The 26,137-nt window shown below is 43.6% G+C and overlaps 1 protein-coding gene across 8 annotated transcripts in view; it reads right to left on the bottom strand.

Moving 5' to 3' along the window:
* NAXD (NAD(P)HX dehydratase) overlaps window positions 1–26,137 on the bottom strand; it is a 31,914-nt gene that overhangs the window by 5,414 nt on the left and 363 nt on the right. For 2 of the 8 annotated variants that reach the window (XM_069970768.1, XM_069970766.1), the window contains exons 2-7: window positions 5,924–6,074; window positions 5,089–5,134; window positions 4,362–4,450; window positions 4,168–4,276; window positions 3,731–3,781; window positions 3,551–3,655 (exon numbers count right to left, since the gene is read on the bottom strand). In XM_069970768.1, coding sequence (XP_069826869.1) covers window positions 3,551–3,655; window positions 3,731–3,781; window positions 4,168–4,276; window positions 4,362–4,450; window positions 5,089–5,134; window positions 5,924–6,074 — 551 coding nt within the window. Of the gene's footprint in view, window positions 1–3,550; window positions 3,656–3,730; window positions 3,782–4,167; window positions 4,277–4,361; window positions 4,451–5,088; window positions 5,135–5,923; window positions 6,075–6,880; window positions 6,903–8,897; window positions 9,264–11,907; window positions 12,769–23,758; window positions 23,806–25,272; window positions 25,970–26,137 lie in introns of those variants that run through there. The other 6 variants (XM_069970765.1, XM_069970767.1, XM_069970763.1 and 3 more) reach the window with 6 other exon arrangements.

Genomic DNA, 26,137 nt, shown 5'->3' with positions numbered 1-26,137 from the left:
CAGCCAATAATCGTTGTCGTTGGCTGATCGTTGATATAGGTTCTGACCTATAATTGTCGGGCGCCAACCGCGCATTGCTACGTGTAATAGCGATATGCAAAGAAGAATACATTACTTGTCCAGGCTGCAGGGCTCCTCTTACTCTGTGCTTCTCCCCAGGTCCCGCTCTCTCCAGCTTCAGAGCGGCCTGTCAGCTGAGATAATCACCGGCCGGGACCGCCACGGCCAGTGATTGGCTGGGCGGCCTGTCAGCTGGAGTAAACGGGACCTGGGGAGAAGCACATAACAAGAGGCCGCAGCCTGGACAGGTAATGTATAAAGTTTAAACAAGGGCTGCAAGGACATTGGTAAGAATGTCCCTGCAGCCCTTGTTAAACGATCAGGCCATGTAATAGGCCCAGTAAACGAGCGCAGATCTAGCAGATTGGCGCTCGTTTACATTTATCATCGGGCCTTCATTGGCCCGTGTTATAGTACCCTAAGCGATTTTTAATGATTAGCGATTGCAAATGAGAGCTACCTGAAATCATTCACTACTATTACACAGAATAGTCGTTTGTTACGATTGTTTTCTCCATCTGATCCCAACTAATGAACAAACAATGTGGAATTACACTGAACGATTAGTGAATAAATGTGGAATTACGGTGAACGATTAATTTAGGTTCAGCTCAAAACGACAAACGATTTTTCGATCATGCCTGTGTGGTGAGCCGGGGCAGCTTGTTGGGAATAGTAGTTAGTAATAGTAGATTTAGCCCAGTTAGTCAATGGCCAGATGTTATGTCACGAGGGGAGCTGACTGACGGGCATCTGTCTAAGCGGGCCCCGCTACACCACACGATTCTTCGTTGTCCTTAGTCAAGGCACCAATAATGAAACCAATGCCAGGTAGTTGTATGTTTATTAACTCGGTGGTTACTAATAGCAATAGTCTTTCTCTGGAGGCAACCAGGATTGAAGCAAACTTAAATATAACTGATAATAGTAGTTGATGCTGCAATAGGCCGTGGTGTAGTAGCGTTACTTTGAGTGAGGGACAACTGAACGATGGGCGTAGTAATCTCAGGAGTATATTGCTGGGTAAACAGGCTGAATAGGATACTTGCTGTTAACAATGATGAAGCAACTGTGACTAGAAATGACGCCCAGATCTTAGATAAATATGAGAATTGAAGATTCAGGATGATCTAGACTAGACAGGAATACTTCAGACCAACAATAGATAGGATACCGCAGGGTTGTGGCGTCTCCTCTTGAGGAGACACAGGAAAACAAGTCCTTCCCCCTTGAAGGTAGAGGGAAGTCTCTAGAAAAAGGGGTGTGACCAACTGATCCCAGCCAGAGCTCAACAGCTGTTATGGTTACTATGGCAGCCAGGGAGATCATGTGATACCAGGCTAGTTGCATCATCACACTACTAACCAACAAATAAACCAATATGTATGAGAAATATGAGTAATACCAAACTTGAACACTGGGGGGTGACATAACACTAAGTTTGTAGTGGCCATTATTCCTTTCAGAACAGATACAGTCAGAATATAAATAAATACAGATACAGACTTATCATTAGGGAAACATCTTCTGTTCTGGTCCACTACAACTGCATTCACACAAAGTAATTATCTTTTAAATTTGAACAATAGAATTTTTTTTTTTTACACACGATAGTCATCCCGTGTAATAGGGTCCTTAGAGAAGCCATGTCACTCCAACCCTGCTTGGCCCCAGTCTCTAAATGCAGCCAGATGACTTCTCATACATTGCTTCCTGTGGGAGAACATGTGATACAACATCACTGTGTCTCCTCTATAACTGTACACTAAACTCAAGCAAGGAGTGCCGGCGTAGTGGAAGAGTCACAGTGATGTGTGCAGTCAGCCATGTATATAGATGGAAAGCTGTCTGACTAAATTCACTGACTGGGAATGAATGGGCTGATGTAACATCCTTAAAGGGGAACTATCACCCCCCTAATGTGCATGAGGCACTGAGGAGGAAAGTATGTCTCTTACCTTCCTCCTCAGCACTGTTCCAGTGGAGTTAGTTGAATCCATGGCCCGGAGCACAGTTAGGAGGACTGCCCCCCCCCCCCCGCCAAGCCGGCCCGCTCCTTTTAATGACAATCAATGGGGCGGGCCAGCTTGGCGCGGGCGGGGCAGTGCTCTGGGCTGTGGATTCAACTACTAACTGCAAGAGAACTGTGCCGAGGAGGAACATAAAACACATACCTTCCTCCTTTGCACCCTGTGCGCATTAGGGGGCTACCAGCACTTTAGATGAGAGTGGGGCTGCAGACAAAACTCCCAATATGGGTAAGTTAGCAGTTGAACTATACTTTGGCAAAAAAACATATATAAAGGTGGCCAAAACATTTTAGTCCTGTTAATTGCTAGACAGGGCTTTCATGCCTTAGTCTTGTTTTTCCAGCACATCCTATAGATACTAAGTTGGATTGTGACCTGCAGAATTTGGAAATCAAGTCAACAATTTCAACAGTTTGTCATGTCCCTCAAACCATTGCTGAACATATCTTTGGTCTGCAACAATGTTGAAGTGGGAGGAAAGTATCAGAGTAATATCCACATAAACACAAAGACCCAAAGATTCCTAGAAAAGGCATGGGGAACCTTTGGCCCTCCAGCTCTTGCAAAACTACAATTCTCATCATGCCTGGGCAACCAAGGTTAATGCAGGCATGATGGGAGTTGTACTTTTGCAACAGCTTCCTTTCCAGGCAAGTGATGCACATACTCAGCCAACCATGTGGCATTAAAGAAAACATGATTCATCACATGAGGGCATCTTCTTGCCTCATAGTCCTCTTCCCCGCCCATTGCAGGAGCTATGATAAACATGGATCAACATGATACAATGACCGGTCTGACAGCGGACATTACAAAAAAAAATGTGCTACAGTAACTCTTCTGAGGGATCGTACCAGATGGGTTAACTTTCACTTCCCAAGGGGCTACCCATAGCCCTGTTCTTGCTCTACTAGTTATCATTCCTTGGACCACTATAATAAATGTTATTTATGGCCACTATCAATGTTTGTAATGTTATGGCTTATCTGTGTTTAGTTTTCATTGACTGGGTTTAGTATTTTACGGAAAAAGCTTTGTAAATGCTGCAAGCAGCAGCAGGAGTTCCAGCACTATAGAAACAGCTTTTACATGAAAATATTAAATCAAATAATGGAAAACAATATACCCCTCAAGTAACATCACTTGAATTATTTATTCCTAGTAAAGCCCAGGAATCTGCTAAATACTAATCCTATAACTAAATGTATGTCCACCTCCTCATTGTAAGTTTAATGCTTTACATGTGTTTTGAATGTAATATAGGGCTTAACTTTATTCCAAAGACAGATATGCAAATAGATTTGACAGCAGTGCACAGACAGATAAATATAAGTGTAGGCACATTTTAAGGCTCTGCAAATAAGTTTGGCAAAGTAACAAATAGGAAATCTTATGTTGGATATATCTGGGATACTTTTTTAATATATGAACTAAGAAGCAACTTAGATATAAATATTTACCACAGCTTCATACAGCCGACTGAACTCCATAAAATTCGGGGTGAGCACAGCCCTCTGGTAGCCTTGTATAACAGAAGGTTGTTGTGCAATAAGCCAAAGTCCATCCTAAAATATAAGGTAATATTTGCTTAGTGCCAAGTTAAATTCCCAAATTCCCCAGAGTCAAAGCCGCATACTCACAGCATCTATAACTAGAGGAATGCCTTTTGCCTTGGCCTTTTCAATAATACCCTAGGAGTAAAACAGGTAATATTGTTTTAATAAGAATTACACATGGGTATGGATTGATTTAACAAAAACTTTTAAAATGTCCTAGAGACATATCATATGTTCTGATCATTAGCAAGCGGAATTACTTGGCCAATCGCTTTATTTCCTGGCTCCCTGCAGGAGGTGGTTTCCACAAACTTAAAATAATCTCTCCTGCAATGAAACAAAAAGCATTGAACTGGGGAGTAAATTGCTTCTGACTATCAATCAGTGGTGGTCTGAACACCCAGACCTTAAGCGATCAAAACTTCTGACATGCCCCTAGGATATGTATTTAAAAAATATATTTATTTTTTTAAGACTGCCCATTTAAGGCTTATAATACTATTTCCCCATTACATTGTTACCTTTGCAGTATCCAGTATGGAATCTTTTCTGCCCAAACCAGGTCCTATTACTAGTGTGTGTAATCTTGGAAGCCATTTTTCTATCTCATGTAAAGCGTTAGGATGATCACTGTGTGAATGAAAAAAAAAAAAAAGTGTACAATAACTTTATGAAAACCTATTATGAATATTAGTAATTAAAAAAGGACTCTTACAGAACTGGGTGTACAATCAGCTCTGGACTGTATGACTTGATCACAGTGGCTGCATCTTTGGTACAAAATACCTGGGACAAGTCTGCACCCTAAGAAAAGTAAGGTTTGAGAGCAAATACAGAAAGGAAGTATACTGGTAAAAAAAAAAAAAAAAGCACATTTGTAGAGTGTAAACCTTGTTGCGGTTCTGACATTGATATCTTGTGCTAAGATGTAAAAGTTAATCTACTTAAAAAGAAAAAAGTGTAGAAAAAACATTGTATAGGCTGGCCATTCACATCACTTTCATACGAATGATCAAACGATCAACCAGACTAAACAGGGAGATAAAACAGATCAAGGCCAATCACAACATATAAGAGGAAACATATCAAAACTGCTGCAAAGGAAAAGGAAAAATGCCAGATGGCAGGTGTCATTTTTTTCAAGGTCCTTTTTAGAGATAAGCAAACCGCTCATCTAAACCAAGCGAATTGCTTTGTTTGATCTGCACTCCTGCTGCTCCGCTCCCTGCCACTCCTCCCAGGATCCTGGGAAAAACTGGATCCAATCCAGAAAAAAAAAATCTGACATGGCTTATAAACCTTTTATCCACAAATATTGATAGTGTAAATATTTTAAAATTGTTACATTTTGAACGATTTTTATCTCATTCATTCGGATCCTGCGCTGTTCCTGTACGCACACATGTAGTCGTCATTTCATTTTGTTTAGAAGTAGAACTTACCACTTTGAGTGCTGAAATTGCTGCGAAGTACGGAGCACCAGTATATCTATTAAAAATAAAATACCAAGGGATCTTTAAATACAGGTAGATAATAAACACACACACATATATATATATATATATATATATATATACATACACACTGTAAATAAAAACAACCTGTAGAAAAAAACTCCACCTTGTCTGCACTTGCACTTATGCCTAATGAGAACCAGATTTTCTGATTATCGAGGATTTTTTTCTGCTAAGAAGGCATCTGCTATTCCACATTTATTACATTAAATATATTTTGCAGTTTCATTAGCCTGTGGCACTTCTTCCAACAATTATATAAAACATCACTAAAATACTGGCAGTTATTGAAGTTTATTAGTACACAGCACAAAAATTTTAAAGGGAGCCCATCCAGTGATGTACTGACCCCTCAAAACTGCTGACTGCACAAGATGGGTGAACACTTTAAAGGGAAACTAACAGCAGAAAACTAACCTGCTCTTATGTTCCCATAGCACTCAGAACACTTGGGATAAAGGTAACTTTAATAATTATGTAAATGAGGTGGTTCGGTGGACTGCAGGCAGGACTACCCTCAGTGCACTCCTCCATCCTCCCTTGTGAAGTTATCTGACCTTTTGCAGTGATGTCATCACTGCAGAGTGCCACATGTATGTAGATCCAGTCAGATGGCTACAAATGACAAAAGTATTACACCTAGCTTCAATCTGACATTTATCTATGTTCTCACAGAAAAAGCCCAAACTTATCACAACTAATTTTCTGTATCCTTGTGAACATTTTATGCAAAGATGTCATTTAGTACATGAGATTTGCTTACTCTTGACAGCCTCCAACAATGCCAATCTTCCCATCTTGACCTTTGTGCTTTTTAGACGTCAGTGGGGGGATGACATTTCTGACCAGCTGGAAGATATTCTCCATGTCCTTGGCTGGACGTGTGGGGCGCAGAGAGAAGGATCTCTCTAAAACTAAAGATGAAAATGACAAAAATTGTAATTTCCAGAGGTAATTGTTATCATACACAATGATTAATGTTTACACCTCAAAAGGCTATGTTCATACATAGTATTTCTGTCAGTCTTTTTTCAATCAAAATCAGGAGTGGAACTCATAGGGGAAAATTATAATGGAAAGGTTTGCAGTTTCTGTGTTTGCAACCCACTCCTGGTTTTAATTAAAAAAAAATAAAAAAAATAGACTGACCAAAAGACTAACAGAAAACTATGTGTGAACATGGCCCAAAAGTGACACATCCTGACAGTATATGAAGCTACTGCTATGCTCCACTGACATTTCACACACTTTGATGGCATCATTACATAGAGACAGCGCCAAGTAGCATAAAACAGAAGAAAAAAAAACATAGGGGGAGCTTTATCAAACATGGTGTAAAGTGGAACTGGCTCAGTTGCCCCTAGCAACCAATCAGATTCCACCTTTCATTTCACACAAACTCTTTGGAAAATGAAAGGTGGAATCTGATTGGTTGCTAGGGAAACTGAGCCAGTTTCACTTTACACCATGTTTGATAAATCTCCCCCATACTGTTCAATTTAAGAGGTGTAATACCTTATATAGATGTTTAAAGCTACTGTGCCTTTAATTAAAAAAAAATTTCTTTGAATAAGCTCAGTTTGGAACATGACCGCTTTATCTGTGCTCATTTGAGTTTAGTGACCTAACAGCCAAACAAGGTAATGCTAACAAACATGTTAGAATAATATTGTGATGTGATGAGCGGTACAACTGGAAATGGACAAACTAACATTTTTACCTCATTGGTACTTTTCTCATTTAGGAGGGGGGACCTAGCAATTTTTAACAGAGAAAAAAAGGGAACGCTTTACAAAGTTGACTTCAACACAAAGCCAGACTAAACAACCATTAGTACTATTGTATCCACCAATAACACTGTGCATTTCAGTCCATCTAGTAAGAACAATAGACATGGTAACACCTAGTTTACAGGTACTTTAAAAATATCAGTGATTTTTTTTTTCCTTAACACCACAATGTGGAAACATATGGCCCCTTTAGGGTCCATTTACACAGAAAGATTATCTGACAGATTATCTGCCAAAGATTTGAAGCCAAAGCCAGGAATGGATTGGAAAAAAGAAGAAAACTCAGGCTTTCCTTTATCATCTGATCTCTGTTTATAGTCTGTTCCTGGCTTTGGCTTCAAATATTTGGCAGATAATCTTTGTGTAAATGGACCCTTACACAAGCAGATTATCACTCATCTGTGTAAAAGTGACAGCTGCTAAACGCATCTTTTGTACGGCGCAAACAATTAGTGTTATCGGCTGCACATCTCCCTGTGTAAACAGGAGACATTGGCGATGACAATGAATGTTAATGTCCACACAAACTATGCAGCGATAGTTTGTGCAGCCCGGCTATGCAATTTGCAGTGGTAAAGGCACATAAAAGAGCGACGATCTTGCTGATCGCCACTCATTTGTGGATGTGAATAGCTGAAGATGATTTAAAGTAAAAGGACCCTAAAAGGTCTCCCAATAGTAGTAGGAGTACATTGACTTCAAGCTTTGAAGGGGAGAAAGCCTTAAAAGGAGAGCGAGTACTATAAGATTAACAGAAAAATATGTCAAATACTTTTTAGTGTGTAAGATATTTATTAATACAACATTAAAGTAATGTGAATTTGAATGCTGAATTCAAGAAACTATTCAACAGCATTATATAAATAACCTGTATTTAACAAAACGAGGATCTAAGCAACTTAAAAAAGGTAGTATAAACCAGGACTCAAGAAGCAACTAAAAGTAAAACTAAACATTAGATCAGGGATGAGCGAATTTACAGTAATAATGAAGCAAATCGCTTAGTTATCTCAGCAGTCGGCCTATCAGCCTGCTGCCTTTTAACTTAGAGCCACTCCACTCTGGGTGCTGGGAAAAGCTGATTCCAGTCCTGGGAAACGTTTCTTATTTTCCCAGGACTGGAACCAGCTTTTCCAAGCACCCAGAGCAGAGCGCACCGAGTTAAAAGGCAGCAAGGCGATAGGCCGACTGCTTAGATAACTAAGCGGTTTTATTATTACAGTACAGTTGCTCATCCCTGAAAAAGGATATTCCAGTCTCCAACATTTATGGCAAAAACACAGGGTATGCCATACATGTCTGATAGAGGAAGGACCCGCCTATCTCATGAGTTGATTCTTGTGGGTCTGGCTTTCAAAAAATAGTTAATTTTGCCAGGAAAGTTATGGGCAGCCACAGTTGTTTCCTGATCTAGCCTATAAAAAGGAACCTTGAACAGACAAATTTGCTCTGTAATGTCCATGTTCCCTGAGCTCCCTAAATAGCAGCACAATGTTGCCAATAATTCTAGCAACATCGTTGGGCTATTGTGCAGGCCCACAATTCTCCCCCAATAACCATGCAATGTGGGATTATCAGCCACAGCAAAAATTGGGGGGAGAGCTGGAGGTGCTGTTTCCATGGTGTCAGAGCAGAAAACTAGAGATAAGAGATGCTAGAGACCGAGCTGTCAGGCTGAATTTCTAACAGATCTTACTCAGAATATGAAAGAGCAACCAGTACAATAAAAGAAAAATGTATTCAACTGTGCCAAAAACCTTTAAATGTTTCATCAATTATCTTTATAACTGACCAAACACTTTCACCTTCCTTTTGATTTGTCTCCTGAAAGTACAGAGTTCAGTGCTTCTATGAAACAGAACCTCCAACGTGGACCATAATACAGTGCTGCAATGTTCATATGTTAAGATGCCCCAGCCTGCTAGTGAAATAATGACAGAATTATACCTATGGGAGGAGAAAATGGTGAAGCGGTAGTAAAGTGCATTGTGTCCCCATACGTCCGGACACTGCTTCGTATGGGGCTGCTGACACGGCCATGCCCTCCCATATGGGAGGTGGAGGAGATGCCATTTAGTAACTGTCCCAGCATCTGTAACATTTGGATTTCCCGATTGTGCTCAGCTTCACGTCGCTTGTCTTCCACCTGTAAGCGCTGTTCCTCGTATTTGTAAAACCTCTCCTCCGCACTCACACTTTGCTGAAGGAAACGCTCCATCATTTTGTCCACACCGAAGCCTGAGTGACGCTTCTTAGACTTTTTAAGCAGAGGTACCTGAGGTGGATCGATCTTAGCATGAACAGATTTATAACCTGAGGTGGGAAGGAAGTTAGACATGGTTTATTTATACTATAATAATCGGCATCTGAGAAATAAAGAGATCAGAATCATGTCTGTCTAAGAAAGAGGTTTCATTGTGTCAGAGCTTTTATCATTATCAGGCAGTGGCATGGGGAGATCCCTTGTGCCTGGCACACACCACATCTTTCTCATGTGAAGTTGGTGGCCTGAAGGAAGATTACCTTTAAAAATAATGCATCACAGAGAAACACTTTATTGGGGTGGTCCAGACACTAGGCAAAGTTTCCCAGGACTGGTCCAGCTTTCCCAAGCATCTGGAGAGGAGCAGCACTGAGTATAAAGGCAGCAGGCTGAAAAGCCGACTGCAGAGCTAATGAAGTGATAAAATCTGTTTATACTGTAAATTTGTTTCTCTATTTACAACATAGCTAGTCTGGGTATGTTTTACCTGTCATCATGCTTCCTGAACCACAGGCAGAGTTCACAGACTCTGTTAGCACAATAATCCATGATTAAATCATAGTATTAAACCCAACCAGAAACAGTCACTAGTCATCCCAGCTGCTCACCACCCTGATGGGCATGATTGACAGCATTTACAATCCGCCCAGCAGGTTGGGAGCACCTGTCTGGGACCATAAGGGTGACTAGTTCCCTTGTCCTCAGTGGTTTTCTTTGTAATTCCACAGCAGTTTAGAGTAAATGACAGCTCACTGTGATAATAGAGCCCATTAGTTTCATGCTGCTTGTGGTTCCAGCAGCATGATAGAATGGATAGGTTTCTTATATGTAACAAACAAGTCCAACAGCACCTATGGAACTGGGTTCAGATAAGTAGTAGCTCAATAGGATGCATGCCAGTGGGTCAGCAATCCCAGTAGCCAACATTTGTAACATCAAATTCGTAGGCAGGCGAAGTAGGAGCAGAGGTCACAGAGTTCAAAGTTGTATTGGCACGACAGGTACATGTAGCGACATTTCAACCAAACAGTCTTTATGAAGCATACATCATGTATTCTCGACATTCACTTTAAAAGGAGAAGTACGGGAAATGCACATAAAGGGCTTTTTTTCCCTGCACTTACTACTGCATCAAGGCTTCACTTGCTGGATAAAATGGTGATGTCACTTCCGGGATAACATGGTGATGTCACTTCCTGGATAACATGGTGATGTCACGAAGTGACTCCCAGAGCTGTGCAGGCTGTGGCTGCTGGAGAGGATGATGGCAGGGGGACACTGAGGGACACAGGGCACTGGAGGGACACTGAGCATCCCTCTGCCATCATCCTCTCCAGCAGCCACAGCCCGCACAGCTTTGGGAGTCGGGTCGTGACATCACCATTTTATCCTGGAAGTGAAGCCTTGATGCAGTAGTGAGTGCAGGGAAAAAAACACTTTATGTGCATTTCCCGTAATAAGTGTATATTGGTGATTTGTATAACTTTTTTTTTTTTTGGGGGGGGGGGGGGGGCAATGCAATACTTTAATAAAAAATTTCTTAAGACTTCTCCTTTAAGTATAAAAATTGGCACATTGAAAGGGAATCAATCACCAAACTCGCTATAAAGCTAAGAAACATTGAATAAAGCTCCTAACACAGTTCCCAAGCTTATTTGCGTTTCCCAGTCTACAAAGTATGGAAAACGTACTTTTATTCTTTCCTGCACTTTATGTTAATCAATTCCAACTAGTCATCTGGGCGGTCGGTCCTGGAGTCCTAACTAGTCATAGTCTGTGATGTATTCTGCTATAATCATGTCTCTCTGGGCGTGATTTACAGCTCTGTTTATCATAGAAGGGTGGGCCTAAGCGCTTGTATATTAGGGACATGTGGTGTCCTTTCCCTGCTGTACTGCGCATGTCATAACCAAATAGCCTTAAATGCATCCCCATACGTCAGCATCGCTGGAAACATCTCCCGGACCCAGCTGCAGCCAAGATCATTGAGAGGCAGTGTTTTCATCTGTGTCCTAATTAGGCCGCAGCCGGACCAGGGAGATGCTTCTAGCGATGCTGACATATGGGGATGCATTCAAGGCTATTTGGTTATGACATGCGCAGTACTACACATGAATATAGATGGCGCTGGTACATGCACTCAGGGCCTCTGTAATGAGCTGAGCTTTGCAGGTTGGGACTCAAGAAGCAGTAATATGCTTGGGCACTGTGTTAGTAGCTTTATTAACAATGCTTATAGATTGTAAGCCTCGCAGGCAGGGTCCTCTTCCCCAAGGTACCAGTCTGCCATTTGCCTTCATGTAATGCGTTTTGATCTTGTAATGTTCTTGTTCGTTACCTCTGTCGCCTGTATAGCGCTCTGGAATTAAGTGCGCTCTATAAATAAATAATAATAATAAATGTTTCTTAGCTTTATAGAGAGTTGGCGATGAATGGTTCTTTTTACATATTTTGGCAAATACATTAAAGTGGCTGTACCATCAGTCGTTCCTTAGGGCACTACAAGCCCATGCTTCTGCCCCTGCAGAGCTGCAATGTGCTTGTGTCTATGGGTTCCCCTGGGTGGCATCTCCTACCTGCAGGGCTCCTGTTACATAGTAGGGGGGCTTATTCCTAGGCCTCTCCTCCTTGTCCCCCAGAGCCCTGCGGTTCCCATGGTGACAGCTGACAGGGGGGGCAGTAGGGGGCGCTCACCTTCATCGGGGGGCAGCGGGATGGCGAAGCTGGGGCCGTCCTCCACCTTGATGGGGTGCTCGGTGTAGCAGGAGGAGCCCTCCCCCGAGTCTTCGGTGAGGTTGTCCTGGGAGGACTCGGGCCCCCCCTCCCCGGTGGGCTCTTCCTCGTCCTCTCCGTCCTCCTCCTCCTCCTGTGCGGGCGGCTCTTCCCGGCGGAGGAGCAGGATGCCGGGGGGCTCGGAGCTGGTGGCCGGGGCCGGCCGTGTGCTCAGGATGCGGTCCATCTCATCGTAGTAGCGGCAGATCTTGCGGGCGTGGCCGTTCTTCTTGAAGCCCTCCCGGGCCTGGTAGTACTGACGCTTGAGGCCCTTGATGCGGATGCGGCACTGCTCCGGGGTGCGCTCGAAGCCCAGCTCGCTGAGGCGGCCGGCCACGTCCCGGTACACATGGCTGTTGCGGAAATTACCGTCCAGGGCCGACTGCACGTCCGCCTCCCCCCAGATGTCCAGCAGCGCTCGGGTCTCCATGTCCGACCACAGGAAGCCCCGGGTGCTGGTGATCAGGCGCCGCATACACACCGACATCCCGCCGTCCGCACAGCGCACTCCCAGGACACGTAGCAGCGCTCTGCAGGCAAATGATGCGGCCGCTGCCCTTGGTCCTCCAGAGCCGGTATCCCCCGGGAGGCTACCGGCTCCGCTGCGCACACATCACTGGAGCACTGACCCGTCACACAGCGCGGCGCGGCGGCCGCCAGGAGCAGTGCCCGGACTTCTGCATGGCTGCGCTGGAGGAGAACTGCGGGGAGCCCGGCGCTTCCCCCGCCTCGCGCACACAGGGCCACAGGCCATCCTGTTACTTGTCAATAAAGCTTCGGACAGTCAAAATCCTGACATTATTATTATAAACAAAAACCGCACGAGGGTGTGCTGGTGACGTCACTGCCCCCGGCTCCTGTCCCGGCAGTGTGCGGCCGATGTGCTCATAGTGCGGTACCGCAGCGCATTACAATCATACATTAGTGCGGATACAAAGCGGCAGCCCGGCAGGATATAACTGTAGCCTAGAGGTGATAAGATGATACAGTGTTCCAGGCTGTAGCACTGGCATCTTCATCAGTCATGTTGTAACAATCACTGACACATCATATTTATACATAATAGGAGATACAGGGTGATAGATGGCACAAACAGCAATATGCTGGGGGGAGATTAACCCCTTCAGGACCGGCCTAGTTCTCATTTGTGCACCTTAATCTTATCCTCTCCCTGTTTCTAAGGCCATAGCACTTGCATTTTTCACCTACAGACCCACATGAGCCCTTATTTCATGCGCCACTAATTGTACTTAACAGTGGCAGACTTATTTTTTCCATACAATGAGCTGTGAAACTGGAAAATTATTTGTCCAGTTAAAAAAAAAAAAAAAAAAAAGAAATTTGTTGTCATTGGGGGTGGGGTGTGGGGGGGGGGTGTTTACACCATTAATTCTATAGTAAAACTGACATGTTATATATGTTCCTCAAGTCAGTACGATTACTGATTTATATACAATTTATAAAACTTTTTATCTTGACACTTTTTAAAAAAACTAAATGTGTTTAAAATTACTCTATTCACATTCTTATAACGCTTTCATCCTTCGGTCTATGGGGCCATTTTTTTGCACCATGATCTGTCCTTTCTATTGGTACCTTGCTTGCTTATATGCAACTTTTTGATCACTTTTTATTAAAATTTTTCTGGATTTGATGTGACAAAAAATGTTGCACTTTGGCAGGTTTTTTCGCATACACAGTTTACCCTGCAAGATCAGGAATGTTATTTAATATTACGGGCGATTATACACACAGCCATACGAAATATGTTGTTTGTAAATTCTTTATTTTTATTTATAAAATAGGAAAAGTAGGGTAAGTCAACCCCCCCACCCTTTTTTTTTTTTTTTTTTTTAATGTACACTTCAACTTTTACTCCCCCTGGAAGACTTTTATTATTACTGAAATGATCTCTATACTTAATACAGCAATGATCGATAAGATCAGTGCTGTATTATGCTACGTTTACACGGAGCGATAATTCGCCCGATCTTACGATTAACGATTTCAAAGTAACGATTTTTTTATAACGATCAAAGTTCAGATGGAAGGATATATCGTACAGAAAATTTGTTTTGCGATCGCTTAAGCCTATCTCGCACATAGGTAAAAATCAGTGAACGACTGTTTACACGGAACGATCGGCAAAATTTTTAAGAACACGATTTAAGAACATGTTTAAAGATCAAAATGAACGATTTCTCGCTCGTCGTTTGCCGCGTTTACACGTACGATTATCGTTCGAATTCGATCGTTATTGTACAAATTCGCCCGATAATCGTTCCGTGTAAACGTAGCTTTATGCTGCGTTTACACAGACAGATTTATCTGACAGATCTTTAAAACCAAAACCAGGTACAGATTATAAACAGAGATCAGGTCATAAAGGAAAGACTGGGATCTATTCTCTTTTCAAATCCATTCCTGGCTTTGGCTTCCAAAATCTGTCAGATAAATCTTTTTTGTGTAAATGCATCCTAATGCTACGTTTACACGGAGCAATTATCGGGCGAATTTTCGCGATAACGATCGAATTCGAACGATAATCGTACGTGTAAACGCGGCTAACGATCGAAAAAGCGTTTATTTTGATCTTTTAACATGTTCATAAATCGTCGTTCGCAAAAAATTTGCGATCGTTCTGTGTAAACAGTCGTCACGCGATAGTCCGGCCGCCCCTGCCCCCCCGCTCGCAGCCCGCAGCCTGCTGAAGAGGAGCCGTTTGAAATTCCCGGCTCATCTCTTCAGCCAATCAATACGCTGAAGAGGGGAGCCGGGGATGTCGGAAGACCTGCTGCGCGGAGCAGGTAACGTATGCTGTTGGCCACGGCGGTGGGGGCGATCGGAGCGGCGGCGGGGGGCGATCAGAGCGGCGGAGGTGGTGATCGGGGCGGCGCAGGGGGCTGCGGTTGAGCGGTGGGGCGGGCTGCGGGTGCACGATCGCAAAACGATTTTTCCGTACGATATATCGTACCGTCTAAACGCTGATCGTTATTAAAAAAAATTGTTACTTCGAAATCGTTAATCGTACGATCGGGCCAATAATCACCTCGTGTAAACTTAGCATAAGGGTATAAACCCACACACCGTATACACAGCGTATTTACTGCTGCGATACGCAGCGAATACGCAGCAAAAACGCAACAAATACGCAACAAAAACGCAGCAGATTAGATCTAAATAACTGAACTCAGCATTAAATCTTCACCATCAAACTGCTGCGTATTTGCTGCGTATTTGTTGCGTATTTGCTGCGTATACGGTGTGTGGGTTTGTACCCTAACTCTGGTCTGCTGCTGCCCAGATCTACAGATTGCCGAGCCAGGATCCCCATCAGTGCGACGCTGAGCCCCAGCCCGGTAAGCAGAAGGGATCTCTCCAAAGTGATTGCATCACGGGGGGAGGGGGGGGGAGATCCCCCCACTAGACACCAGGGATAGGGGGACATAATACATCTAAATACAGCTGTCAATTTTGACAGCCGAATTTAAATGTATAATTAGCGCGCTAATTGTAAAGATAGCAGCCGGAATCGCGGCAGTTCAGAGTGGGGTCGCCCTCTCTGAACCCCCCCACCCGCATCAGGTCGTACAGTCACGTTCTGATGCTAGAAGGAGTTAAACAACAAAACCATAGACTATTGAGGAAAATCTTTTATAAGGAGTGTGAATGTTTAATTGTCCTGATCGAGGTCTGCTCCATGGTATTAATGTTCCTATGGGCTCTGAGGGGCATATTACTTAAAGAAGTCTGGACATTTTTATCTTCCACCGCTCATACCCGCCTGTGCCATAGACTCCAGTTTATGCACAGGTGGAATCCACTGTCCACCCAAAGAATGAACCAGTTTATTCTTTAGCTGGATGGCGGAATCCACCTGTGCATAGACTGGAGTCTATGGCAGGGGCGAAGTTGCGCGTGAGCAGGGATGAGCATCATCACGGCGGCTTATCCGCCCGGATTCTGTAGCGTGCAGATACCCTCATATTTTACATTTTTTTTTCCAGATTTGATATGACCAAAAGCTACAATTTTGCACTTTGGTGGGTTTTTATGCTTACACTGTTTATCATGCAAGATCAGGAATGCAATAATTTAACAGTTTGGGTGATTCTGCCAAGGTGATAGCAAATATGTGAAAGCTAACTATACTGATCTCTCATAGAGATCAATGCAATCAGTGCTCGATTACTATGGGCCCATCACCCGTCAGCGATCGCATTGCAGGGGGGGGGGGGGGGGTTTTCTAAAGCAGTGCTGCTCAATTCCAGTCCTCAGGCCTCACCAACAGGTCTGAGGATTTCCCATACAACGACACCTTTGATAATACCTGATGCACTCAGTATAATTATATCACCTGTGAAATGCTAAGGAAATCCTCAAAACATGACCTGTTGGTGGCCATGAGGACTGGGATTGAGAAGCACTGATCTAAAGCCATTTAAATGCCGCTGTCAGTTTTGACAACAGCAGTTAAATGGTTAGTTAGCCAAGGGCAGCGATCGGCCAGACAAGCTAATAGCCGCGGTCCCTGGTTGCTGATAGCAGCAGGTAGCTGTGTGCTTCAGAGCAGGGTCATATCTTCTTGACCCCTCTCTGAACACACTAGGACGTACCACTTCGTGATGAAGTGGGAAGGGGTTAAAGAGGGCTCCAGACAGTAACAATTTTGTTTACTTAAAAAAAAATGCTTTAATAAAATTATATTACTCTTTAATAAACCTTTCATTGAAAAATTTAAAATTAACACCATTTTATGTTGCATGGCAGCAGTACAGGGGACACAGGCCCTCTGCTGGGGAACTGCAGGGTTGTCAAAGCCTTAGCCCCAGCTCCCCGGCTGTGATCCAGTACTGCTGCATAGAACTATTAATACAGAGCAGGGTCCCCCATGTACTGTGTATTCTTAAAGGGAACCAATCATGCCGAAAATCCATCTTAAGATAAGGAAACGTGCTGGCACATCACTCAGCACGTTTCCTAAACATCCCCCTGTAACCTCCGTGCCCCCCTCCATCAGTCAGTAATCTTACTTTGAAGAAGTCCCGCGCTGTATGTAAATTTCTGGCAAGTAGTCACGGTGGGCGGATTTAGTCAAGGTGGCCAGAATCAGTCACAGGTCCTGGGCGTCTGTAATGGCTGTAATTACGCCCGAAGGGGCGTGCATGAGGTCTGCCTTCCATCCACGTGACCCGGCGGCTTGCGTTTCACGTCGGCGGCGCGCTGACATCATCCGCACGCAGCGCAGACGTCTTCCGTAGTCCGCACATGCGCAGTACGGCGGGAGACGACGCTGACATACTGCGCATGCGTGGACTCTGGAAGATGACGACTATGCGTGCAAATGACGTCAGTGCGCCGCCGACGTGAAACGCAAGCCTCTGGGTCACGTGGATGGAAGGCAGACCTCAAGCACGCCCCTCTGGGCGTGATTACAGCCATTACAGACGCCCAGGACCTGTGACTGATTCTGCCCACCTTGACTACTTGCCGGAAATTTACAGCACGTTTCCTTATCTTAAGATGGATTTTCGGCGTGATTGGTTCCCTTTAAAAGAGAACTATCAGCAAACTAGCTGATACCCCCCCGAAGCTGGGTACCTCATGTTTTTGGTCTGGTGTTTTGTTTATTTTTCCTTCCGGTCCTGCGGTTTTTGAGAAGTTTGATCCAGAGCAAATCTGCAAATCAACTTATTAGGGGCACTGCGGGTGTTCCTCAGTCCCACAGACACAAACCCCACACATTTAGGCTTCTTTGGAAAATCTGTCAGGGACCTGTTTATGAAAATGAAGATCTGTCCTGGGGTCTGTTCGGCAGGTGATGCAGTTATTGTTTTAAAAACAATTTTTAATCCTGCAGCGCTGTGTCTAACAGCCGGGGCTTACATTTGTATATGCATTAGGCTGGCACCATTTCTCCTTCCCTCCTCAGCATTAGGAATGATCCAGGAACATTTACTGCTGTTTGAGCTATGCACAGGTGTCTTAACGACCCAGCCCATGTTCATTATGCACACAGGTGGGGAATAGGAAGCAATCTGCCTGGAGCATTCCTAATGATGAGAAGGGTGGGGAGGAAGGACAGAGGTGGTGCCAGCCTAATGCATATACAAATGTAAGCCCCGGCTGTTAGACACAGGGCTGCAAGTTTAAGGGTATAAACACACACCGTATAAGCAGCGTATTTACTGCTGCAATACGCAGCAAATACGCAGCAAATACGCAACGGATTAGATCTAAATAACTGAACACAGCATCAAATCTGCACCTGCAGATCTGCTGCGTATTTGCTGCATATCTGCTGCGTATACGGTGTGTGTGTTTGTACCCTAAGGGTACAAACCCACTTGACGTATTTGCTGTGTGAATCAGTCTTAAAAATAAGCAGGCAAAACGCAGGTTGGCTTTATACAATTGTTCTGCGTTAAAATACGCAATTGCGTATTTTTGAAGTGTGAAGCTACATGCGTTTTTCGCACAGGTTGTTAACAACTGATGCTTTGCTAACAACAAGCGGCCGGGGCTGCGGGGGGGGGGGGGCGATCGGGCGGCCGGGGGGGCGATCGGGCGGCCGGGGCGGGCGATCGGGGCTGCGGGGGGGCGATCGGGCGGCCGGGGCTGCGGGCGGCTGGCTGGAGCATATACTTCACCTGGTCCCCGCTCCGGCTTGCTGAAGACATCGGGAACCGCCGGAGCCAAGATCAGGTGAAGTATCAGCTCCGGCGGCCGGGGGGTTAATGGGGAGGGCTGCAGACAAACTCGCAGCAGGGATGTACATCCCTGCTGTGTGTTTGTCTGCCATTAAAAGTATAGGGCCGGGATCTGCAGCGAGTCTCGCTGCAAAAACGCAGCATGGAGACTCGCTGCAGACCCGCCAAGTGGGTTTGTAACCTAAGGGTACAAACCCACACACCGTATACGCAGCAAATACGCAGCAAATACGCAGCAGTTTGATGGTGAAGATTTAATGCTGAGTTCAGTTATTTAGATCTAATCTGCTGCGTTTTTGTTGCGTATTTGTTGCGTTTTTGCTGCGTATTCGCTGCGTATCGCAGCAGTAAATACGCTGTGTATACGGTGTGTGGGTTTATACCCTAAAAGTTATTTTTAGGACAATAACTGCATTACCTGCCGAACGTACCCCAGGACAGATCTTGGATTAAAAGCAGCTATCCGAAGGTACAAGTGGTTTGGGGGGGGGGGGCAGATTGTGGGTACAGAGTCGCTTTAAATCATCAATCTTTGGCCCGATTTGGCCTATTTAACCCCTTCATGACCAAAGGTCATTGATGCACAGATATTCAGGTCACCATGAAGCAATGTTCCTCCCCGCCTTACTTTCCACCTAAAGAGCTGGTTGAGGTGTCATTTTTGAGCAAAAATCCATAGTTTCTATTGGTGACATATTAATGTAAAAGAAAGCTTTTCATTTATGCCGTTCACCATGCAATAACTATATTGTTATATTTTACTACATCAGACAATTCAGAGCTCTGATACAAAGTATTTTTTTATTTTATTTTTTTACATTTTTTTTTTTTATTTGTACAATGGGAAAGGTGGCAATTTAAACTTTTATGGGGGGGGAGGAGGGGATTTTTAATTTTAGAGGGGGACCTATATAAGCAATCACTAGATCATAAGTCATTGCATAGCACTGATCAGTATTATCGTGGCTCTGCACGATATGAGAAGATCGATATGAGAAGATCGCTGATCCGGCAGGACAGAGGTAAGTAGAGTGATATAGGCGTAATTCCACAGTGGAGCTCACCAAATCCTGCCTGAGTGTCACACAGTGCCTCTATGGGAGGGCTGGTGTGGAGTGCCACAGCGTGTAAGCCCTCCCATAGAGACACTGTGTGACACTCAGGCAGGATTCAGTGAGCTTCCCTGTGGAGTTCTGGCTATATTTTTTTTTTTTTTTTTTTTTTTTATAAATCTTTATTTATCTTCATACAAAATAACATAAATATAAATATACCCAATACTTCCCCTACCTCCCCAGATACCCCCCCTCCTCTCCCCCCGAGCAAATGCCATTACAATCTATAAATTAGGTATTACACTCAACATAAACGATTTCATCCATATCTCTTTTCTATTGCCTAGTTGACTGGGTCTATCTATTTACCTTCTCCTCCTCTTTCATAACTTCCATATAACCTGCATGCTTCTCTCCAGCTTACCACACTCGGGATATTGGGAGAAATCCAATTTTTAACCACTTGCAATCTTGCTATAAAAAGTAATTTATTTAATCGTATTCTATCTTTCTTCTTTTTTACTTGGGAGTCCTCCCCTAACAGCACTAGACCTGGTGTAAAGGGTACCTCAAATTTGACTTCTTTTACTATTTCCTCTATCACTGCACTCCAATACTCTCTTATTTTTGGACAATCCCACATTAAGTGCATCCAGTCTCCCGGACTTCCCTCACATCTTACACATTCCGGGGAATCTCTCTTTTTTATTTTAGCTAAGAAAGAGGGGGTATAATACAGTCTATTTACAATATTGAACTGTACCATTTGGTGGTTACTATTTACAGAGACAAACTTAATATTTTGCATAATTCTATGCCATTCTTCCTCCGAGAATTTCCCCAGTTCACTTTCCCATTTATTCCGACTTTTTATTGGCATATCTTTATATACATAATCTCTCATTTTAGAGTAAATTCTTGATAGCCCCTTTTTCTTATTTTCCATTCCCAATAAATTTAATACTTCAGGAGATTCTTGCACCAAGAATAGACCCTTCTCTTTTGATGACATATATGCGTGTTGTAATCTCCCATACTCTAGCCAACTTGTACCCTTTAAGCTATATTCTCTTTGCAGCTCTGGCCAGGTTCGGAGATTTCCACCTACGAAGGCATCTTGTATTCTTTTTATACCCCCTTTTCTTAGTTCTTGCACATCCTTAATTTTATAAACTTCTTCTAAATTAGGGTTATCCCACAACAGAGTTTTATTTAGTGACCCAGTTAATCTGAATAACTTCTTCAAGGATCTCCAACATTTAGTCCACAATCGGACTGTGGGGAAACAGTCCCATTCTTTATTCTCTAACAGGCCTGACTCCAAACTCTCAATTATATCACTCCCCTCTCCTTTTACACTCTTTAACACCCACTGTAGGAATGGGACGTTCTCTCCCTCCCCCCATACAAGCAATTGGGCAGAATAAAAGTACAATTTGAGATCTGGTACCCCAAATCCCCCATTATTCCGAGAGATACAAAAATTTCTAAGGCGAATTCGTACTCTTTTCCTTCCCCAGATTAGTCTATTCAATAACTGTTCCATCTTCTTAAAAGAAACATCATCGATCCAAACTGGGGAGGAATTAAAAAGGTATAGTAATTTGGGTAATACTACTGATTTTATTAGCATTATTCTATCAGCTTTAGACCTGATCAATTTGGTCCATATTGCAACCTTCTCTTTTAGGGATTTCATTATTGGGACTATGTTATTATCTCCAAACTTTCCCACCTCCCCTGTCACATGTACCCCCAAATATCTAAAACCCTCCCCTTTCTTCAAGATTTTTATTTTCAGGTGTTGAGGGCCCGGGTGATCTAACCATGGTCCTGAGAGTGGCATTAGCATAGATTTTCCCCAATTAATTTTGAGGCCCGCAAAGCTTCCATAATTTATCATCATATCCATTAATTTATCTATCGATTTTTCCGGGTTTTCTACGAATAACAGCATGTCATCAGCAAAAAGACTTATTTTATCCTCCTTCCCCTTAACTCCAAATCCCCTTATCTCTTGGTCTTCCCGTATCATAGCAGCCAGGGGTTCCATTGCCAAGATAAATAGTATCGGTGACAATGGACACCCCTGTCTAGTCCCCCTTTCTAGAGTAAATCTCCCTGATATAAGTCCGTTTACTAATACCACTGCCTGCGGGTCCGTATACAACAATTGGACCATCGCTATATATTTTTCACCCAAGCCCATTTTCCTAAGTACCCCCCAAAGGAACTCCCACTCTACCCTGTCAAAGGCCTTCTCGGCATCAAGGGACAGGATAGAGTGGGAGCCTCCATTAGTACCAACCTGCATGTTGTGGAATAACCTACCAATACTCTCTTTTATCTGACAGCCGGGGACAAATCCCTTCTGATCGGGGTGCACCAGGTCTTTTAAAACCCCTTTTAATCTATTGGCCAATACCCCTGCGAATAGTTTAACATCTACATTCAGCAGGGATATTGGCCGATAGGAATCTACTTTATTTACATCTTTCCCTTCTTTATGTATAACTACAATTCTGGCTTCCCTCATAGACTCCGGTAGCCTCCCTTCTTCTAAAGATGACATCACCACCCTATGCAAGGCCGGGACCAACTGTTCTCCATACCTCCTATATGCTTCGTATGGAAGCCCATCCCCACCTGGGGAGGAGTTTCCACAAGTCTGCCTCAATACACTTCTAAACTCCTCTACTGAAAGGGGGGCCCCCAATAATTCCCTTTTTTCTTCTGACAATACTGGAAGGTTTACCTTGTCCAAAAATACCTGTATTTCCTCCTGTGTTTTAACGCTTTCTGACCTATATAACTTATTATAGTATCCCAGGAAGCAGGCCAATATCCCCTCTTGGGTCCTAATTTCTGTTCCTCCCTCCTTAATCATAGAAATCTGACTTTTTTCTTTTTGATTTCTAATTATATCCATTATCTGCCTATTTGGCTTCCCACTGTCTAGATGCCACTTCTTACCCAGGAAAAATAAAGTATTTTTTGCCTTTCTTTCTAACATATCTGCATATTCCTTTTGGGCCCTTTCCCATTGCACTTTCGTCTCTTCTCCTGGAGTTGCCACGTACTTCACTTCTAGTTCTTCTACTTTCCCTGCTAATTCTTTTTCCTCTTTTTTAAACTCATATCTCTTTTTGTTTATAGCTTTCTTTAGTATGCCCCTCAGGAAAGCTTTTATTGTATCCCACACTATCCCATCTCTAGCTGATCCCCAATTACAGTCTATCATCTCCTGGAGCTGTTTCCCTATACTTTCCTCATTTCCCAAGATCTGGAACCAATATGGATTGACCCGCCATGGCATTACTCCACTCTCTCCCCCTGTACTAATCTCCAAATATATTGGGGCATGGTCTGAAATTGACCTTGTCATATATTTAACATTCTTTACCATTCTCATGGCTTGTTGGTTACCGAGCACCATGTCTATTCGCGACATCACATTACATGATTTGTTTACACAGGAAAAAGTGGCCAAATTTGGATTTCTCTCTCTCCAGATATCGTATAAGCCACTTTCTCTACAAAACTTGGCTAACGGCGTAACCCTTCTCCTTCCCTTGATTTCCCTCTCCCTTCTTCTATCTCTCTCTTCATCCATTACTGAATTGAAGTCTCCCACTATAAACACTGGGCACTCTTTACTTTTAACAAAATCATAAATCTTGTGGAGGACTCGGAATGAAAACGGAGGGGCTATGTACAGAAACACCAACACACATACTACCCTCTCTAATCTACCATATAACATAATGTATTCCCCTGCCCTATCTATTTTAGCATCAATTAATTCCCAATTAATTTTCCTATGAATTAACACTGTGACTCCCCTAGCATAATTAGAAAAAAACGTATTGTATTTGTGAGCTCCCCAACCCTTCTCTACCCAGTGTTTCGTGTCCTCAGTAAGATGTGTTTCTAAGAGGCAAATAATTGCCGGTAAATAATTTTTACAAACAGAAAATATAGCGTGTCTTTTAACTTTACTACTCATACCCCTTACGTTCCATACAACCAACTTCGTCGTCATTCCGAGTCCTCACCTAAAACAGACATGAGAAGGAAGAAAATCAACAAGGAAGAAAATAACAATACAACAGACCCGCCTACACACCAATAGTTTGCCCTTACCCATTTGCTCAGGAGTCCCTCCCCCCCCCCCTCTCCCCCCCTCCCCCTGCCCTCCCCCTCCTCCCGACCCACTATCCCTATCCTCAGATATTAATAGCAGGCCCTAAACTTGAGTTCACCCCACCGAGTGCATCTATCCCGTAATTAATATAGCATAGCAATAGTCAACAGCCCAACCGCTCCAATGTCCCCTTTTCATTTAAGTCCTTTGGCATCCATCCAACTAGAAAGCTCTTCGGGAGACTGAAAGAACCAAGTCCTTTCTTCTTTTATCACTCTCAGTTTAGCAGGGTACAACATTGCATACTGTATACCATTTGCTCTCAGTCTTTTTTTTACAGTCACAAACCGTGATCTAGCCCTTTGCGTTTCTACTGAAAAGTCTGAGTAAATAGAAATTTTGTTGTTATTATAGCTCATCTCTCCAGTCTCCCTTGCTTTTCTTACTATGGCATCCTTGTCTTTGGATGTTACCAATCTAACAATTAAGGGGCGCGGGAAATTTCCTACTGTCGCCCCTCTGAGCGGTATTCTGTGTGCCCTCTCAACAGCTGGAGAGTGAGACAGTGTTCCAGGGAATTGGATTTTAAGCCATGTTTCTATGAAGTCAGTAGGGTCACTTTTTTCCTCTCCTTCAGGAATTCCTATAACTCTAAGGTTATTCCTTCTGGATCTATTCTCCATATCGATCATCTTTTCTTTTAGTGTATTATTGTTCTTTTGTAATTCCTCCACTTCTTTCTTAATTTTGATCAGGTCATCCTCTACTCCACTTACACGTATTTCCGTCTCACCACATCGATCTCTTACTTTAGAAATTTCATCTCTGATTAGAGAGATTTCACTACTCATACTTCCAATTTGGCTTGTGAGACTCTCAAGCGAGGAGTTACATTTAGTTACTTCTGATAATATTTTACCCAAGGTATCAGACTCCATTTGCACAGATCCTTCTTGAGTCTTATCCAACTCCTCTATATTACATCCTTTTTCATTTTTACCCCCTCGTCCTTTCCCAACAGGATGATTTGGAGACAAAAATTTATCCATTTTGTTAGTGGATTTGGTGTCTTTCCCACTCATACCTGGGCTCTTTACCATTTTAGAGGAAGACATGTTAATTGCAGACCCTGTTCACACTCACAGTCTTTAGACCCAGGAGAATATACTCCAATAGTTATATCAATCAGCTTGCTCTGGGGTTTAACAGTCTCACAATCAGCAAATCTCTCCAGGGTTAATTCATCCACTCGGACAGCACAATTAGATAGACAGCTATATTATCATCCAACTACGGCACAGGTTAGTATGAGGCAATCTTTCACTTATTAGTACAGCAAAGTTATTGATAGTTTTAGAGAAACTTTGTTATTTCATACTCATCTGAGTCCGCTGCAGTGAAATTTCCTTCTCAGATTCTCTCTCCTCCACTCCCCGTGAGCTCTCTCACAGCCACACGAGGTGTAGATAGCTTGTTCCAGGAACTGCTGGTGCCACAGGGTATTAATCAGCAAACAAACAGGCCGGTTCTCTCACAGCCGGTCTTACGTCTCTGCACACTGCCTCCACTCTCCTCAGCCCTCTCACAACTTCACAGGAGGGGGAGGGAAGCCTGCAGTAACCCTTCTGCTGCTGCTTCTCTGGATCCTCCGGCTCTCTCACAGCCGAGCTCTCTTTGCTGTACACCACCTCCTCCTCCCTGCTTCTTGGGAGGGGGGAGGAAAGCCCGCAGTTCTTTTCCTTCTGCTGCTCCTCAAACACGTGCTTGTCAGGGCGCCCGGCTCTCTCACAGCCAGCCCTGCTTTGCTGTATGTCACCTCCTCCCTCCTCAGCACTCACTCTGCTTCGTGGGAGGGGGAAAGGGAAAGTCCGCAGCTACGATCTTTTGCCTCTTTACTCAATACTAGCCGGTCTCAGCCTGGGGCAGCTCTCTCACCACTGCTCCCAGCCTCCTCGGCTTTCTGACCGAGCGTCCAAGGTACACGGCACACACCAAACAATACAGTGCACTTCCCAGATCACATGCCCCACGCCAGCTTCACTCCTTAGGGCATGTCAGGCTGTAGAGCTGATACTACGATGCACTCGGCAGACAGAGGAGCGCACGTCCTAGCTCCTCCTCTTCCTCATTCTCTCCCTCATCCGAGTTCTGGCTATATTACTCAGAGTGAACATACCCTTACAGTAAGATTGTTCTTTGTAGCCTAAAGCAACAATACTGATGAGTTGGGTGATAGACGCGGA

The sequence above is a fragment of the Dendropsophus ebraccatus genome, chromosome 5 (genome assembly GCF_027789765.1).
Source record: "Dendropsophus ebraccatus isolate aDenEbr1 chromosome 5, aDenEbr1.pat, whole genome shotgun sequence".
Classification (NCBI taxonomy): Eukaryota; Metazoa; Chordata; class Amphibia; order Anura; family Hylidae; genus Dendropsophus; species Dendropsophus ebraccatus.
This window is presented reverse-complemented; position numbering and strand designations above follow the sequence as displayed.